Raw genomic sequence first — 18317 nt, 5'->3', positions numbered from 1 at the left:
AAGTACGAATGGAAACCTGTACACACTGTGACCCAACCTTTCCTCCTTTAACTTGAGGTGTTGGGCATCTTGTCTCAACAATGAGTAAAGTAACTAAGACACTATGACTCCTTGAATCTTCTTTTAATTTTACTGATAATTAAATGACAAACAACACATAGGGCTGGGGGTGTAGCTCAATGGTAGAGCTCTTGTCTAGCATGTATGAGGTTCTGGGTTCAATTCCCATTACTGCAAAACAAAATGACAAATATATATACATGTATTTGCTTACAGTATGTGTGCATATATGGATGTGTATGTATTATTATTTTGTGTGTGTGTTTTAGCAAAGGATCTACAGGGTGTTCAGGGTCTCACTACTAGTAGTGAGCCACCTGTTTACAGCCTCCCAAGAGCTGGGATTACAGATGCGCGCCACCACATCCAGTCTCAATTGCTGTCTCAGTGCGCCCTGGGGACAGGGCCAGCACGGCAGGCCTGGGGATTGAACCCCCGGCCCCTGAACCTGCTGGTACACTGTACGTATTATTTTTGGAGGACAAAATGATCAGTTGCATCCATTATAAGTGGCAAAATACAAAAGGAGCTGATCTGTGTAAATGTCATGCCTGACCTAGAGAGACCCTCTCAGGAAACACGCCATCCTCCACAAGCAGCAAGATACCAGTAAAGGTCCTCAACAAACAGAGCACATGGCCACAGAGAAAGTTTAGGACAGGACATACAATCTGCCCAGCACCAGAAAGTCCCCTATTGTCTATACACCTGCACTGACATGCGGGGAACTTTGACTCCAAACAGTCCACCTGGATTCCTTGGGATTATGATTCTATCCCCAAACCATATAAAAACCCAACTTCTCTGCTGGCCAGCTGTTGATATTCACAATCCCAGCCTGTCCGCAGTCAGACAGAATAAATCCAGCCATTTGCTCACATAAAGCCTGTGTCAGGCTGGTGAGATGGCTCAGTGGTCTAAAGCACCTACTTGGAACAAGCTTAGAAAAGCACATGGACCATGGTTCAATCCTCCAGCACCACATGCCAGCCAGCCCTGCCCCCTGGTGGGCTGAGCTGCCCCCCCACACAAATAAATAAATAAAATAAAATTAAAGCCTGTGTCTCAGTGTTTCTCATGTGGTGTTGGTAATAACAGCAGATTCATAGCATTGGCCTAACTCCTTTGCTATGAAATTCTCATGGAAAGCAGCCAGTGTCTCTTTGGCCCAAACACTGTCCCAGGTTCCCCACTATTTGTGAAAGGAGAGGGTGGATGACATGGGAGAATGGAAATCTACATGGCCTCATCTGTAGTGTAGGACAGCTGTAGGATGCAGAACTGGTGGAGTACCAGGCAGTGATGTCACACTGTCCCTTTCCTGACTGGACAGCCCCCAGACTTCCTGTATTTCTGGTGTTAGGAAACTTTGTGAGGCCACTGACTTGACTCAGATCTCTGGTAAGGGCTTGGGCTTGGTCTGATGAAAGAAGGGGATTTACTTTCTGTACCTCCAGCATCCAGAGACATTTGCCATGGTCGGGACAACAGCGCTGCATGTTAATACAGACCTCAGCTAAACTCCTTAGCTAGTCCAGCCTAGTGAGGAAGAGCATCCTGCACACATTCCCACCAGGGACTGAAATCTTAATGGCCTCACAGATATGATCTCTGACATTATGAGGTTTAGATTCCAGATGAAATATGGAGAATGATGGAACACACGAATAAACAAGATATAACTCCAGAGCGCAGTGAGTGACTGGGAAGAAGTTAAGGCGTGAGACATAGTGGGATATGGGGGCATTGGCGGATGGTCATGTATCTCATCCTGATGATGACCGGTTGTGAACCAAGTCACAGGGGACAAATGGTGCTTCACAACTTTGTTGATTCTACTGAAAGACAAAGCGTCCAAGTTGTGGTTCTCACCTCTTTGGTAAAGTTGTTCAAGGACACAAACAGGCCTTGTGTGCTGTCTGAGGACATGTCCTGCCTGGCTGATACAGAGCAGGGGGATGGCTATTTTTTTCTTTTCTTCACTGCTGGTCCCATCCCCTGGTATAGGGTGGGCATGCCCTGAACACTCATGGGATGAGTGAATATGGTACCAACTGAACATGCACAGTCTTCCTTCTCTGAAACTGAGATTACCTGTTTTCCTTCTAATTGTCCCCCAGTCCCTATGCTCTTACCTTATGAGTGCAAACAATAGCCCCCTCCCAGCAGGAACTGGGCTGTTGGCCTTGACACTTCTTCCTTCCACCAGCCTAGCTGGTCAATGCATTTTGCTGATTCTCAGCTTGCAGTTAGGTTTGTAGGTTTTTATGCCCCTGTATTCTTCCTAACCCTAGTTATTCCAGTAGTACAATAACCCATACTTCTGGCAGCTGGACCAAGATGGGGGAATTGGAAAGTCTTCTTACTTAAAACACCGCAGCAGCTATCCACACCATCCTCACCTTTTAGCATGGAGCAAGGCCTGGTGTAGTTGGTGTGAGGCCTCCTCCAGCTCAATTTTTATTGTTTTTCCTTGTACCCCAACTTAGGTCGCCCTTAGCTATCATAGGGTGTGTCCCCATTGGTGGTCGGCAGATGCAAAGTTGAATTCAAGGGCAGGCAGGAAACAAGCTCACTGTGTCCTTGTCACTCCGTAAGGCCAGGTCTGTGAGAAGAAAGCACCTGAGGCAGGTGTGGTCCTTTCTTGTCCAGCGGGGCCTTGTGTGGTTAACCTGGGTCCATTCACCTGCCCTGGGCTAGAAGGGCCACCTAAAAAGCAACCATTCTTACCAGCAGAGGGCAGTAGGAGAACCCCAGAAGCTGGGGCTATCAAATGTGACATGGATCCTTTACAAACAATTCTGTGGATGAAGGGGTCCCACAAAGCTGGAAGCATGTGGCAGGAAGGGAAGGCCAGGCTGCAAGCCTCAGGTAGGTGACCACATGGTTGTACTACAGATTTTCTTTGGAAGCAACTTGCCTGGCCACCCCTGCCGCAGCTGCTTGCTTATGCAGCAGCTACTGCCCACCACACCCCACACCCCACCAAGCACTCCTCACAGCAGCCAGCCAGCTCAGCAGCCTCCAAAATGAAGCCCCAAGGAAACCAGCTTCCTGCCCAGGTGCCACGTGCTCAGGACAGGACAGCAAAAGAGGGCCAAAAATGCTTATGGTCAGGGAGAGGTAGCGCCCTCCTGTGTTGAAGAACAAAGAAATTAAATGTTAGCAGCCACTTTGCATCAGGGAAGATTGATTTGTCCTTCTGCTGTGTTGTTTCCATAGAAGCATGGCTTAGCCTTTTAAGTGAAGATTATAAAGCTACCTAATTCATTTAAAATTAGGCTTTGAGCATCTCGGTACTTAATGCCCAAGTGTCTCCATGGGACCTGCCGCAGCCATTGATCTGACTGCCAGCCGGAGCCAGGGTCTCTGTGGTGACGGAAGACTCTCGTTCCAGTAGCAATCTAGTTTGTTTTATTTTTTAAAATTAACTTCATAAGGAGGTATAACTCTGTGAAAGATCATGAGGGTATTAATAAATACCTCTTAATGAATGAATAGCATTGACTTCATAAGCACAGGAACACTGGGGTACAAGAAAGACATGTTGCACATTCAATTAAAGTAATTTATTGTGTTCTTCCAGAATGGACATAAAGAGCATCTTGGGAGTTGATATCACAACACAATGTTATACACCATTTTCACAACTAACCTTGCGCTGAATTCTTTTTTAAAGAACATAGTAATTTTTAAAAATCTAGATATTTACATATTAAAACATATATACAGAAGATTGAGATGTTATCCACAGATACGGAATTTTATTTTTGCTAAGAAAGCCTATAAAAAGGATTTCTGAACAAAGCCTGAACAGTAGTCACAGTACGTTAACACAAATATGATTTGAATTTACAAAATATGATTTATGGTTGCAGTTTTGATTGCATTTCCAATTTGGGAATCCACTGCACACATCTGTGAGCTGACCAGTCCTTGCCCCTCAAGTGCTGAGAACTCCAAGCTGTCACCCACTCTTGGAAGGAAGTGCTTTTGAAGGTTCATGGCACATATTTAAGAGACCTACAGTTGTAAGTAAATGTTTCTACCTCTGGTAGCAACATATTCACCATAGCTTAATAGAATGAAAGGTCACTAATTAATCTTTCCTATTCCCTTGAGGAATGTTTCGTTTTGGAAGGCAGAAGACAAATCTTTGAGCATATGCTGCAGAAAAACAAAAACCCTGGTTTGTACATAGCAGTTCATCAGACCACTTGGTGAAAGGGGAGTGGTTTCAGGAAAAGGATACTTACTGGCTGGAAATGGGAGAGGCTTCCCAAAAGATGTGATGGAAATAATTTCTCTGAACCTTCTCTTTAACTTTAAAAAGAAGTGAAAGATACACACACACACACACACACACACACACACACACACACACACGCTGTAACTGTCTAGCTGAGAGGCCCCATAAGCCAAGGCAGACCAGTTGCCTGCTACATTACGGGGGTGTCATGCATCTCCAGTTGATTAGCTGGTCTTTGCTGACCTACCCCTGAGAGCCCCTCCTGCCACTATGGTAGAATAGTTCCTTGGGCAGGCTAGTCAGCACACGCAGGCCCCAAGTCCAGTGGGCACTGAAGGCTCACCTGACCCTGGGTAGCTCTTCCCCTCCCTCCGCAGTCTCTCCTGGAGAGCTTCTGCAATGACTGTCAGTTCCATCAGGTGGAGGAAATGAGTGCCAGGCAGAGGGGTTGCACTTTCAGCATGCAGTTCTGAACACTGTGGTTTGGGGGATCTACAGTTAAATGTCTTTCACATCTGTGTTTGCTCTTTAGATAAAGTGCCAAACATTCAGGGAAACTTGCTTTATATAATAAATGAGGTAATGATGCAATATTTCAAAGTGATATTAATGTATGAAAGAAAGAAAGCAATATGAAGGTAAATGCTTATGGAAAACGAAGAACCACATGGCAAGATATGTCTGAAATCAGTCCGGCCTTTCTCATGTTGGTCATGTAGAGTGGAGGGCCAGTAGGCCAGGGAGCTCGAACACGAAGCATGCACAGTGGCAAGTCTCCCACCACACAATGTCAGAACCTGGACTGCTCAGGGAAAACCACTGTCTGACTGTCAGGTGTGGAGCAGGGAACTTACTTTAAGCCTTTCACCTGCTTTGTCACCAGGCCAATGCGATTTATGCAAAAGGCTTTTCTTTCCTACAAATTCATACACTGTTTGCACAGCTTGACTCATTAGGATGGCTATTTCTGGGGCCAATGATGTTAGAAATGATTCTAACAGGTCAGAGCTGCCCTGCCTCCTCAAACAACTTTTTTCTTTTTCTGCACTGAAGAAGATCGACTTCATTGCGGCCTCAGGTACCCTCAGTCCTAGAATGAGTCACATTTCTTTATATGCAGCTAAGAAATTTACAACAAAATAAATATGTTTCAAAAACAGTCACATGGAAGTTACAAATGAATAGAAAAAGAGAGAATGGCTTCTTCGCATTGGACAATCAACTAACTGGGCCACATGATGGACTTTTAAAGGGTAACAAAGCAACTTTAAAAATGATTTCTAAAAATCTTATACTAAACTGGAGGCTTGATTATCACATAATACAGAGAAGGCATATGAAACTATTCAAACATGACAGGTAAACATCACCAAACACCCACACTTTGCTTGAACCTGAAATGCTACCTGGATCTTTGAAGAAGTTCAAAGGCAAGAATTACAAACGCTAATGACAAAGGTCACTAAAAAGAGAGTCTAGACAACAACCTGGCGTTCCGTGTCCTCTGTGTTTTCTCTGCTGTTGTCAGATATATTACCTACAACATAGAGACAGGACATAAAGAGGGGTGGCTCCCCCGGGAGAGCTGTGTTGCCAGTCACGAGGCTGGGGAAGTGTTTAGACAAGTTAGGTCCCTCTGGGAAGCTCCAGTCTTGTAAAATTAAGTGGCCAAGATTTTCACTAAGGAGTAGGTTGTACTAACTGCACAATTTTAGGAAGCATGCAAGCCCATGAATATGTGTCCCTTCTGAGTATGCCCATATATTGTGACAGAAAAGAGCTAAATAAAATACAGTTAACCTGCAACACAGAATATCATTCTGATAATTATGTGTACAAAGATATGTAATAAAGAGAAAAAATGCTTCCTATGCATAAATCTCTAAAATTCAGGAAACAAAATTGCACATGGAGTCTTTCCATTACCTCAGTAAGCAAAATATAGTGAAAAGTCTGGGGAAAACACTCAACAATGATTGTTTCTTCTTATACTTTTTCATCAAAAGAAAAATATGCAAAATAATGCCAATTTGTGATGCAAACTGCTAAACCCAAAACAATATCACCCCACTATTTCAAATTCAGAATCCCCATTTTATGTGTTCAGAGAGTACTGTTTGAATGTTACTTCCCTTGGCTCTGTTTAACTGCCCACTGTTCGCACATCCTTGGAGGTTTCTCCGGGCCTCACTCTCCACCCTTGTGCTGCTGCACAGGAGGAAGTGTTCCTACCTCTCCCAGTCATCTAGGGCAGGCTTTTGTGCACCTGAGCCCACCATGGGGCTGATTGCCAGCAGCTATTCAAAAGACTCAATCAACAGGGCCAAAAGGGAATAAATTTAAAAAACACATTCTCCACAACGATATCTAGTCCAGCTTTGTTAAAAGCAAACAGAAAGATGTGTGAAGGTGGTTGGTCAACACAAATATCACTTGACCACCTGACTCGAACCCTTGTCTGACTCACAGCACTAGTTAAGGGTCTCTATTTCTTCCCTGCCTCTCCACAACACATGCAAACTGGAAGAAAAAAGACCTGAAAATGGTACTAGAGGTACCGTTGAATCTTTACAGGGGCAAATGCAGCCAGCTCAGACACCACAGTGAAGGTGTACACCCGTCCTGACAGCTCCTGCAGCTCTGAGCAGTGGGAGGCCTCAAGGCCAAGCCAAGGCTGCACGTGCAGGAAGGGCAGGAACGCTCTGAGAGCAGCTGGTCATGTCAGGGCACAAGGGACAGGAGGACCAGTGGGAACACTGTGTTCAAAGCTAACCAGCGTGGGCATATACTTAGAGGGGCAACCAAGAGGAATGCTAGAGTGTAAGGATTAGTCTGCTTCATTACTGCCAAATTTGAGCACCAACTTGTGACTTCTTTCTCCCTTTTCTAAAATAAGCAGTTTTACTATCATGTTGTATAGTAACTTTTATTAAATATCTATCAGTAGTCTAATGAAAAGACCTGACAGTGTGTTTTACCACTTTCTTAATCATAACCTCAGAGATCTGGACAAAATTAGAGAAAGGACTTGAGTCAAAGAGCTTAAACTGCAGTGGCCTTTGGGTAGGCTGTTGCTGAACATCCTCGTAATTGTGAAGACTGTGAGACACTGAGACGGGGACAGGGATTAGCACACCATCATCTCTGAGCATCTTTAGGAAACATGCAGAAGGAAGCTGGCTTTGGCTTAGGTGTGAGAAAGCTCTACAGCACAATGGCTGGGAGTCCAGGGCCTGGGCTGTGGCCAGGCTATCAACCAGCTGAGACCTTGGCAAAGTTGTTTAAAGTTTCTGGGCCTCAGGCTTTTTTTCCTGTAAAATAAAAGGACTGGATAAAATTAAGGGATTGGATTTGATGATCTCTCAAGTTCCTTCTCATTCTCAGATTCCTTGGCAGTTTGTTCAGTTCCATGAGGCTGTTCTAGCATCCCCTGTGCTCAGTTTTCTCATCTGAAACATCTCTGGAGGCAGAGTCAAATGCAGACAGTTAAAAGCAAAGGAATTATTTCAAGGGGCTTGTTTTTCAAACAGTACAAAAGCCCACTGAGTCACATGACAGAGAGGACAGGTGGTGTCGATCCCTGGGGACCTGCTAGAGAAGCACCTGTGCCTCCCAGGGCCTCTGGAAACACAGTTCTGTTGCTATGGTTAGTGTTTCCTGCATCCACAGGGCTCTAGCATGAGTGATGAGAACAGGCCTGATACTCATAGAATGACAGATTGGGAAGGAACAACAGAGATCACACTCTTTACTTAATTCACAAATGTGACAACACAGCCCACCAAGAAGAGAAACCCCTTTTGTACCATGACTATATAGAGTAAGAACCTGATATACAGGGATTCTTTTTTTGTACTGTGGCTTATTTATTTTTCTGTCTATCTATTTACTTTTTTTTCTGGTACCAGGAATTGAACTTAGGACCTTGTGCACGCAGGCAGGTGCTAGTGCCTGCTGGCCCCTATCTATTGATCTGTTACATAGCCCCTCCTTAAAGAGAAAGAGAAAGAGAAAGAGACAGATCACTTACACAACTGGGCTTCCATGCTGTTCTCAAGTTTACCAATGTGTGCCCATCTTACACCTATGGACTCTGACTGAAGCCCACCTTGGATCATGTGCAGTGCCAGTGAGCTCTGCACTGCCAGGAACTCTGCTAAGAGTTCTTACCCATACCAGACACTCCACTACTGTTGCCAAATTTAATTAAAATCTTATCACTGTAAATCTGAGGAAAAAACATTAAATTGAGCTTTTTCAGTCAGAGGTTTTTTTGGGATGCCTGAATTCTGTGGATAGCATCTTCAGGTATTCTTTGAGGGCAGCCAATAAAGAATCTTTAGACCAAGAGAGGACCAGACTGGCACACAGCTGATTGATCTGACTGATAGACCTGTGTGCTCTGGCTCTCAGGTATGAACGGGTAACACAGGAAGGAGGCAGGATCAGAGGCTTACTTGAGAGTCAGAGGGAGCCAGCCATTAGAATCATGCCCATAGCTCCACACAACAGTGTGCAGCCAGCTCTGAACACAAGGTTGTGTTTAGCAGGTTTGGTTAAGACCAAGAATGTCAGCTAAGCTGGATGGACTGGCTTATTCCACCACAAAATTTATGTAAATAATAACACTAAAATTTATGTAAATAATAACACTAAAATGTATGTAAATAATGACCTCAACTGTCAGGGGGTGCCTGTGGGGTGAGGCAGGGATGGGCTGCCTCTCCAGGCCTTTTGCAAGGGATGGGAGAAGGCAGAAGACACATGCATTTGGTCACATAAAATCAGTGATCCCTATTGTAAAGTGAAAAAAATCTTACTCCATCTCATGTCAAAAAAAATTTGTAATGCCTAAACCCCAGAGAGGCAAAACTTGTTGTAACACTAAGTTCTCAGGATTTACACTTCTGAGATTTTTTTTTTTATGAGCATGACACAGTGTGAGTAAAATGTAGCTTTTCATACTCTTTCTATCCAATGAAAAAACATCCCTGAACCCTGGGTCTTGGGAAGCTCTGACTAGTCCACTGGACCTGTTCTGGAAGCAGGGTTGCTCAGGCGCCTGCATCTCTGATGTTAAAAGCATTTCCAATGCAGATATTTTCATGTGCTTTATTTTCCAGCAGGTGATGAGAATGTAAATGTGTTTTACCTGTTGGTGGCAGAGAAATGCTGTCCAGTCTTTCATCACCATCAGCTACCTCTGCTGGTTACAAACATAAAACACAAATCTCATTAGTTGCAGGGAGCACATTCATTTTACTCAATATAGTAATGCAATTAAAATATCTTCAGTATATATAACTGTTTTCACCTTTCCTTTCTTTTTTCAGATTTAGTTGATTTCATATTATGGTTTTTAGCATCATTATTTACATTAATTTTTTGATGATGATAATGACATAGATGAACTTTCCTATATTAAAAATTCTTTTAAATCTTACAAACCCTATTTCAGTTCACTTATTTACATAGGTTTAAGCACCGAGCAAGCATCTAAGGTGGGTAGTTTAAGCATGTCATTAAATGTGCTCAAGACAGCGAATTCCTGTTGTAGAACTATAATCATCACCTGTGGAGCCACTCCTGGTGGGAAAATGCTGGAAAATCTGAGAAAGAACCTTTGTTTGGAGGTGCCTGGAAATTTAGCTGCCTGTCCTCGAGCTGCCTGTCTAACCTGGGACTGTATTCAGTCATGAGGAAAATCATAAAGGGGAGCTATATATTTTTTTCAAAAGCATTTTCTCTTCTGTGATTTAAAATGCAAACCTTGCTGATAGGTGTTTCAGTCTCCTTAGGAATTTTGCAAAAGCAGAACTTTCAGTCACAAAACTGTCCACTAAATATAAAGGGGCCTGTTAGTCTCCTGAACTGAAGGGCATGGCACTCTCCCCTAATGTGCAAAGAAAACATTTCCTTCGGGCTGCCAGAGTACTTCTGGTGGTGCCCTCCCTAGCTTAGGGGAGCCCTGGAAGCTGCCTGCTGACTGTGTGCGTGAATGAAACCAAAGGTGGTTCTTCTTTCATGTCATCACACTGTAGCACTGGATTGGTAGGAAGAAAATTTCGCATATGTTCTTTTTCCTATTGTTCTTGCTTTAAACATAGTATTTAGGCACAGCTAGAAATGATCCCAGACTTCCACCTCTAATTCATCCTCAAATGCTGTTGATGCATTCATTTGACATTAGTGAAAGACCCACTGTCCGCTGTGCCGCCACACTCACCACAAAGAGAAAACACCCAGGACAGACTGAACAATCACACTCAACTGTGGTTGGAGTAGAAATCCCCAAATATGATGTTGTAGATGAATATTTAATAAAATAAAAAGATAGAGGCCAAGCAAGAACATAAATGACATGATTAAATTTTGTACACAGACTTTTTTGGCTGGGAGACATACAGAAATCCTTTATGGAAAAGAGGCTTTAGGAATTATAATTTTTGTTCTTTGGGTTTTAAGTTCTTTTATTCATATGCTGAGCTGTGAAAGGCTCAAATCAACAACTTCTGTGGATAACCCACTACTATTGTGGACTGCTGGACTGTGTTGGATTGTTTTGCTGAATTCACGCACCTACAGTATTTAGATGCCAATGGAATACCCATTTCTGACAGGACTAAACAAAAAAAGGTGATACAAAGGAAGGACCATTTATCTGTATATGCAGAATAGTTAGGATAAATATACAGCTACTTTCGCTTCATTCAATGAGAAGAAAGATTTGTACTAATAGTGTTTGGACAGGATATTCTGTCTGCATCTTGTACTATGGATAACCACTAAGAAGCTAACAATGTACAATGTATTAATTATTGAAACTGTCCTACTAATCAGTTTTGAAACTGTCTCATTGGTATTTGTTTCTCAATAAAATAAAATATAAAAGAATGAACATATGTCATTTTTATATTTAGAAGACATTACTCTCTTCTAATTGGTTTGAATGATTCTGAATAGGAAGGTGATCTACACCGTAGTTCTCTCACAGTCTGGGATTTAAAGTCTTCAACAATAGCAACAATAAATAACAACAGCAATGATAGCCACCACCATATGTTAAGGCCTCAGCATTCACAGAGCTCTGACATGCAGTATGTCACTTAACCCCTAGAGGATTCCACAAGGTAGAGGCATTATTGCAGTCATTTTAACACATGAGGCAGGTGAGACAGGTGTAAGAAACTTATTCCACATAACACTGCTAGTAAGTGAGAGGGCCAATGATTGAATCAGGTTAAGGTATGGGTCCTTCAATATCTTCGCTACTAATAGCTCAAACATATTACATGCATTATTATGAGTATATTTTTTAAATCTTCAAGCTTTAGTTCACCTTAAATGCTAATAACTTTACATGCATAACTGAGTTTTGGTTGGTTACAGCAAAAATATATTAGTAGATGTTGATCTCCCATTGTAATTCAGTTACCTTTTTTTTATAAATAGGCCTGTGCAGTTATATACTTTCATCAGAGTAAAACATGTACTATGAAAATTATATATATTATTATATGTAAATTAGCTGAAGATAGCTGCATGGGTAAAGGGCAACAATGTTACACTTTATTGTAACATCTGTCTGCAACAAGTTCACAATCTTTCTTCCCTTGTGACAATCAAGTTATAAAATTTGGAAAAGATTAAGCAAATCCAATAAAAATTTAATAGCAGTGACAGCTTTACTCTTGGATCTAACACAAATAATAAATTGTGATTTCAGCTCTGAGGAAGTAACCTAATGAAAATGGTAAAATCCACACCAGGAAAGGAATCATTCCAGTTACAGAAAAAATTATTACATGTGATGAGAACCTCAAGTGAATTTCTACTTGGATTTGCATAACGGCCTTTAAGCTAGGTGGGGGTGCTGCTTTTTTCTAGAGGCAATGCTGGCTTCCCCAAGTGGTTAGTTGATTAGCTTGCCCAGTCAGAGTCTGTACCTAATTTCAAGAATTGAAACCAAATATTGCAAATAAGGTTGAAATTGTAGAATAGACATGAGACACTGTTTGTATTATTATTTAGACAGAAAATAATAAGGGCAAAACACATTGAGAACAAGTAAATTATTGATCGGCACTTGGTCCTTTGCAGTAAATGCAAGTGGCTCTAGCTAGATTTGTGCATGAGCTGAAGCGGAACAGTGTTTCACATGCAGGTCATATCTGATGTGCAATCATTTTGGTTTGTACATCAATGTGGCTTTGTCTTACAGCCACCTTCCGCTTCTCTGTGGCTAACAGAACATGCTTGAAACATACCACATACAAGAAGGCAGAGCACCTAACCCAGGGAACAAAAGTTGAAATGGCCCAAGGCAAATATCCTGAAGACCACAGAGCAAGAAGACAATCACTCACACTTCCAAGGGAAGGGCTCTAAGGAAGGGCAGGCTATAGGTTGGCCTTGTTCTAGAGAAACAGGTAAAGGCAGGGGAACACATGCATCTGAGGTGTGTTATGAAAAGAAATGCTATAGGAATGAGGAACTGTGTTCACTGGCCAGGATGTGCGAAGGGAGAAGGGGAATGTGGAGGTGCATCTCCTACTGTGTGCAGGTATACTTGCTGTAGGAAGGTGGGGAGGGAAAGAACCCAGGATCTCTTACTGATCTTGGCATCTGGTAGCAGAAGGGAAAACATCTGCTTTATAGTATGGTCGGTACAGCATAGTGAAGACACCAGAACAATGAAACATAAGAATAGATTTTTTCTATTTCCTGTTTCTGAGGTGGGATCTTCCCAAAGTCCTACCTCAGCATAGCTGAGACTTTTGGGGATACTTGAGATCTAAACCAGAACAGCCTATCAGTTCTGACCAGCCCCAGTAAAGTCAGAAGGGGGCAAAAGAGGATGGAAGAATTAAGGGGGGCTCTCGGATGGTCATAATCTGTCACCATGTGCACCAGGACTGTCTCAGGCTAGCTCAAAGTTGGTGGTGCTATGTAGATGCTGGTGTTTGTTAGTGTTTCCAAAACACCGGTGATTGGTTCCAGCCTGAGTACAAACTGCTAAATTATCATGGCCCTGATTCAACATAGCAAAACAACACTTTATCTTCCCAATGACCACTTCCTCCTTCTTTCCCACCCCAGTCCTGGATACCTTTCCTGCACACACAAGGGAGGCCCCAACCAGCTCCTTATGTATCCCTGAACTTGCCCCTCTAACTCCACCCCTAGCAAAGAAGTCCATAAAATTTCAGCCTTCCTGAGTCAGGTCAGAGGATCCTCCCCATCTCCCTCTAATCCTCTCCTGTGCTCCTCAATGGCAATAAAGTCCTTTCCCTCCTCCATTTTTTTTTTTTTTACTTCTGTTTTTCTGCCATACCAAAAAACCTACCAGTTGGAATCAAAATGCTGGTTCTTGGTAGGTAATCTTTTCCATTTTCTTAGGGAAAATACCAAATTTAGGTTTCTTCATTATGACACATTTAGATTTCTCTCCAACCTGAATACTATATTTAGTGTCTTTGAATTCTGGGAACCAACAATTTCTCCCTGCAAATCACCTGGGGAAATGTGAGAAATACTTGAAGCTTGCAAGGAGTTGGAGGGAAAAGAACCATAGAACCCCGGCATTTGAAGTGCTAGAGACCATCTGAGGAAGGAAGAAGAGAGCTTTGTGCTTTGCAGCATATGGCTGTTGCTGAGGAGAGTGATTAAAAGTCCCCAATGGACTTGAATACATCAAATGTTAAGAGAAACTTTCAAGCTCATAGTGATGCATGCCTATATTTCCAGCTGCTCAAGAGCCTAAAGGAGGATTGCAAGTTTGAGGCTAGCCTAGGTTACTTAGCAAGGTCTTGTCTAAAAATAAAAATTAAAAGGGGTTGAAGAAGTAGGTCCACATTCTCTGGGTTCAATCCATGTAAATGGAAGTTCTTATATATGCAAACAGTCAAGATGCCCAACATAGTGTCTAGGCAACCCAGGGCAAGTTAACATGTAGACATCACTTAGGCTTGAATCTAAAATTGGACCTGGTATAAAACCAAGGACATGGTATGAACAGAACATGACAACAGTAACAACTCAGGGAATACCAACCCAACTGGGGAAACCTACTAGGCAAACTACCTTTGCTTTAAATGTAAAGGATTTTCTTTCTCTTCCTAGAGGAGGCTGGCAGGGGAGACTAAAGCACTGAAAGGGGTCTTTTGTGATGTATAAGGCAGAAGCAGGGGACCTTTGGGTACTGAAGACATTACTATTCCCAGATGTTTTCCAATTCATTTACTCTGAGTGAGATCCGACCACCATGACAGGAAACTCTGAACATTTGGGGGATTATGGGAGAAGAAAGAAACCAGGAAGAAAGTATAAAAGCACTAAGGTGAGAGAGCAGAGAAGGCAATGAGAGAAAGGAAGAAGTGGGGCCACACTCTGTCACCATGAGTCCTGAACACAGACCTCAGGAGACTTTCATAGGACAAACAGGGTCTTTTTGTGGACTGCTGTCCTTTCTAGAATTACTGGTAGAATTCCTTTCTGGAATTACTGATTTCACTGATTCATACAATAAAATTGAGAGGTAGCCCTGTCTTATACACTGTATCATTTGAACTAGAATGTGACTCAGGCAGAAGCCCTGCCATTGAGAGCTCCTGGTCCATTACAGGAAGCAGAAATATACCTCTTTGGGTGGCAGAAGATCCAAGTGCTGGGGCCTCCCAAGAAGGCTCCCAGAGATACAGAGCTTTATGAGAGATGAAGCATCTCACAGACAGAGGGGACACATGTGCCTGTGAGACCAGCCCATTGTGGGAGCAAGGAGAAGGCCGGTGTGGCTGGTGGAGCCTGAGGCCTGTGACAGGAGACCAGGCTGGGAAGCAGGCAAGGATGACTGGGATGGCCTCCTGTGAAAAGGATCTGCTGGAGAATGCCATGGTTTGACTATGGTCCCCGAAGCTCAGGTTTGTTAGTATATTTTGTTGTTATTTTTACGGTATCAATATTTGTGATATATATATATATATATTGCAGGACCAGGGATTGAACTCAGGCCCTTGTGCTTGCCAGAGAAGTGCTTATTCCACTGAGCCATCTCCCCGGCCCCTGTGATTATAATATGATACTTTGCAGTATGTACACATTATGCAATGGCAGAATTGAGTTAACTAATTCACTATTACCGCACATACTTTATAGTAAAAACAAAATCAACTCTTAATTTGCAAGTGGAAGAATTAACAATACTATCAGGAACCACATCACATAAGGAGCATATCCTTCCTCACTGGAAGTTTTGTTCTCTTCGACCAGTATCTTCCCAATGTGACTCAGCCCTGGGGACTATTCTCTGCTCTGTGAGTTTTGCACAGTGACAGTGGGTAACTTTTGTCTTTCTGTACCTGCCTTACTTTACTTAGCATGCCATTCATCATGTTTACCCATATTTTCTTTATCCATTCACCCAGTGGGGCCACTGATATTGATTCCTCATCTTAGCCATGGGGAAAATGCCTCACCAAACACAGGAACACAGATACCTCTTCAACACGCTGATTCTGTTTAGACATATACCTAGCTGTAAATTTGGCAGTTCTATTTTTAATTTTTTGAAAAGCTTCCATACTGTTTTTCATAATAGACATACTGATTTGCATGGAATTTAGAAATAATACCTACAGATCTTGCGGCCTCCCAGAGACAATTCTTTTAGCAGGAGAAAATTGTTCTCAAAGGGTAAACTCACTCCCTGTTACATGTGGCGGCTGCAACTTTAAATGACCAAATCTAAATAGCTACAACTCAACTGGTTTTTTCTAGAAGAATAGTTCCCAAATCATCAAGCCCAATTTTTTTTAACACACACACACACAACTTAGGATTTCTTCCTATTTGATGTAGTATTTCTGATATGATGATTTTTTTCTTTTCTTTTTACGTTAAGCAATTAGGGCTTCTATAAATTCATTCAAATACAAACAAAACAAAAATCAATAAATGAATAGATGCAAACCACAAAGGAGAGCCCCAGTGTAATACATGAGACACATCCCATCACATATGAGATTCACAATTTTTTCCAGTTGTGCTACTGAAAGGAAATGGCTGGACACAATTTTTATGACTTAATCTTAAAAAGGTGAGTTCCAAACATTCACTGGAATGAGGATTTAATACAGCCAAGCAGAGAACACTACACTATGTAGAACATCTCTTTCAAAAGACAAAGGACATAGCAATACCCTAGAGGAAAGTATTGTGCTTTACAAAGGTTGAGAATTCAATAAAGTACTTGCAGTTACCTTCTTTCAACTTACTCATACCTGAGCCTCTTTTTAACCTTCTTCTGGCCAGCTTAATTTGATCCTGGAGAATCTGTACCCAGTCTCTCGGGCCAGGGAGCTTGTCCACATGGTTAGCAGTACAGTACTTCTCTGTGAAGACTGAAAGAAAATGTAGAATACTGTCAAATACTTTAGCAAGTAAAATGCACAGACCTGAAATAGCAATACAGCCCAAGAAGACAACAACAGTTTCTCTGTGGCTTGCTTTCTCTGCTGGTGGTGAGGGGAACTGAACCCAGGAACTTATAGGTACTCTACTACAGAGCTGCATCTCCACCCCTCAAGTCTGTCTCCTCAGTGTGTTTTTCATATTTGCATGCTGCTCTTCTGGTATAAGCAGTGATCAGCTGAGCCCTGGCTGCAGACAAAGGATTGTGTTTCAAAACGGAAATGGCTAGAAACACTAAGCAGTTAGCATGGAAACTGGTCTTTCTACTTGCTCTGGATCTGCACATCTGCGTCTTCTAGGTGGAAGAGGAAGTGCTTCCTCTGGATCCACTGGTCCCAGCACAGAGTTCAACAAGACACTGATCTCATGTGATCCTGCTCATTCAGTCAATACTCAAAATAAAGAATAGTGCAGTATGTCTTAATGAAATCATGAGACACAGTCTAGATAGAAATTCCACTTCTACTTTGAGTCAACCACTTGTATATCATGTCAGCTCCAAGAAAGAACTACCCTATTAGACACAAAGCAATCAAGAAGAATCATATGGCAGGACAAAGGAGAGGCAGGACAATGACCCCAGGAAAGCCGAGCATAGTGTGTGACTGCTTATACGGTGCTGGTGGTGACATTTCTGCTTCACATTCCACTCCTAAGCACTTTTAAACTTGCCTTTTCAACTTGCTCTTCATAAGGTCACTGTCTAGTCTGTAGTCACATCACACAGCCTTCTCAGTGTTTAAAATATCAGTAATTTTAATGTTTCAAAAGGTTTCTTTTACAAAGAAATGACAAAGGAAAATATTGACAGATTCAACTATATAAAAATTGAAATTTCCACTGAATGAAAAATAAACATCTCAATAAGACAAAAGCTAGGAGCATTAAAATTGACTGAAAATGTTCAATATCTATGGCCTAAAAAAGACTGCATTCAAATGAAAGAGTAACCTTAAAAGTATCCACAGCTAACAGAAAAACAATGTTCAAAAAACTTCCATGTGATATTGATAAAATTGTGAAAACCTGGCGTATTCAAATAGTACTAATGACATAAACTGGTAAATCCTTCCAGGAAATAACAGATAATGTGACATAAAACTGTTAATGCCTCCAACTGGTGATATTATTCTTAGAAATTTAGCACAAAAGTAATTAAAAAAATGAAAAAGCACCATATATATGATCTCAATATAAGCAGTCAGAGGTGCAGGAAAAGCTAAAGACAGCCAGGGGCCATGGGGAGGGCCAACCTGTGGCAGAGAGTTGGTGACTTCATCTGAAGCTGACTGTGTATGTGGCAGTTACAACAATGAATGAAAATCCATCACCCAGAGAAACACACTAAGCAAGAAGAGCACAGGATCACACACCAAGCCACAGAGAAGAACACAGCGCTTAGGAGGAGATGGCGGCAGAGGAGGCTGTGAAGTTCATCGGGTCTTCAGTGTCTTCTAATCTATTCCATTGATCCTCAGGTCTATTTTGTTGCCAGTACCATGCTGATTTTATCACAGTAGCCTTGTAGTATAATTTCAAG

General features: G+C 42.1%; 1 protein-coding gene across 1 annotated transcript in view; it reads right to left on the bottom strand.

Annotated features, from left to right (window-relative positions):
- Nucleotides 1-3614: 3614 nt before the first annotated feature.
- The window catches only part of Bend7 (BEN domain containing 7), a 119828-nt gene continuing 105125 nt past the window's right edge, over nucleotides 3615-18317 (bottom strand). The window contains exons 6-8 of the mRNA XM_023701832.1: nucleotides 16588-16707; nucleotides 9462-9515; nucleotides 3615-7769 (exon numbers count right to left, since the gene is read on the bottom strand). Coding sequence (XP_023557600.1) covers nucleotides 7711-7769; nucleotides 9462-9515; nucleotides 16588-16707 — 233 coding nt within the window. The 3' untranslated portion in view covers nucleotides 3615-7710. The remainder of the gene's footprint in view (nucleotides 7770-9461; nucleotides 9516-16587; nucleotides 16708-18317) is intronic.

Source organism: Octodon degus, unplaced genomic scaffold (genome assembly GCF_000260255.1).
Source record: "Octodon degus isolate 3935 unplaced genomic scaffold, OctDeg1.0 scaffold00141, whole genome shotgun sequence".
NCBI lineage: Eukaryota > Metazoa > Chordata > Mammalia > Rodentia > Octodontidae > Octodon > Octodon degus.
Note: the sequence above shows the minus strand (reverse complement) of the source record. Positions and strands in the feature narration are given on the sequence as shown.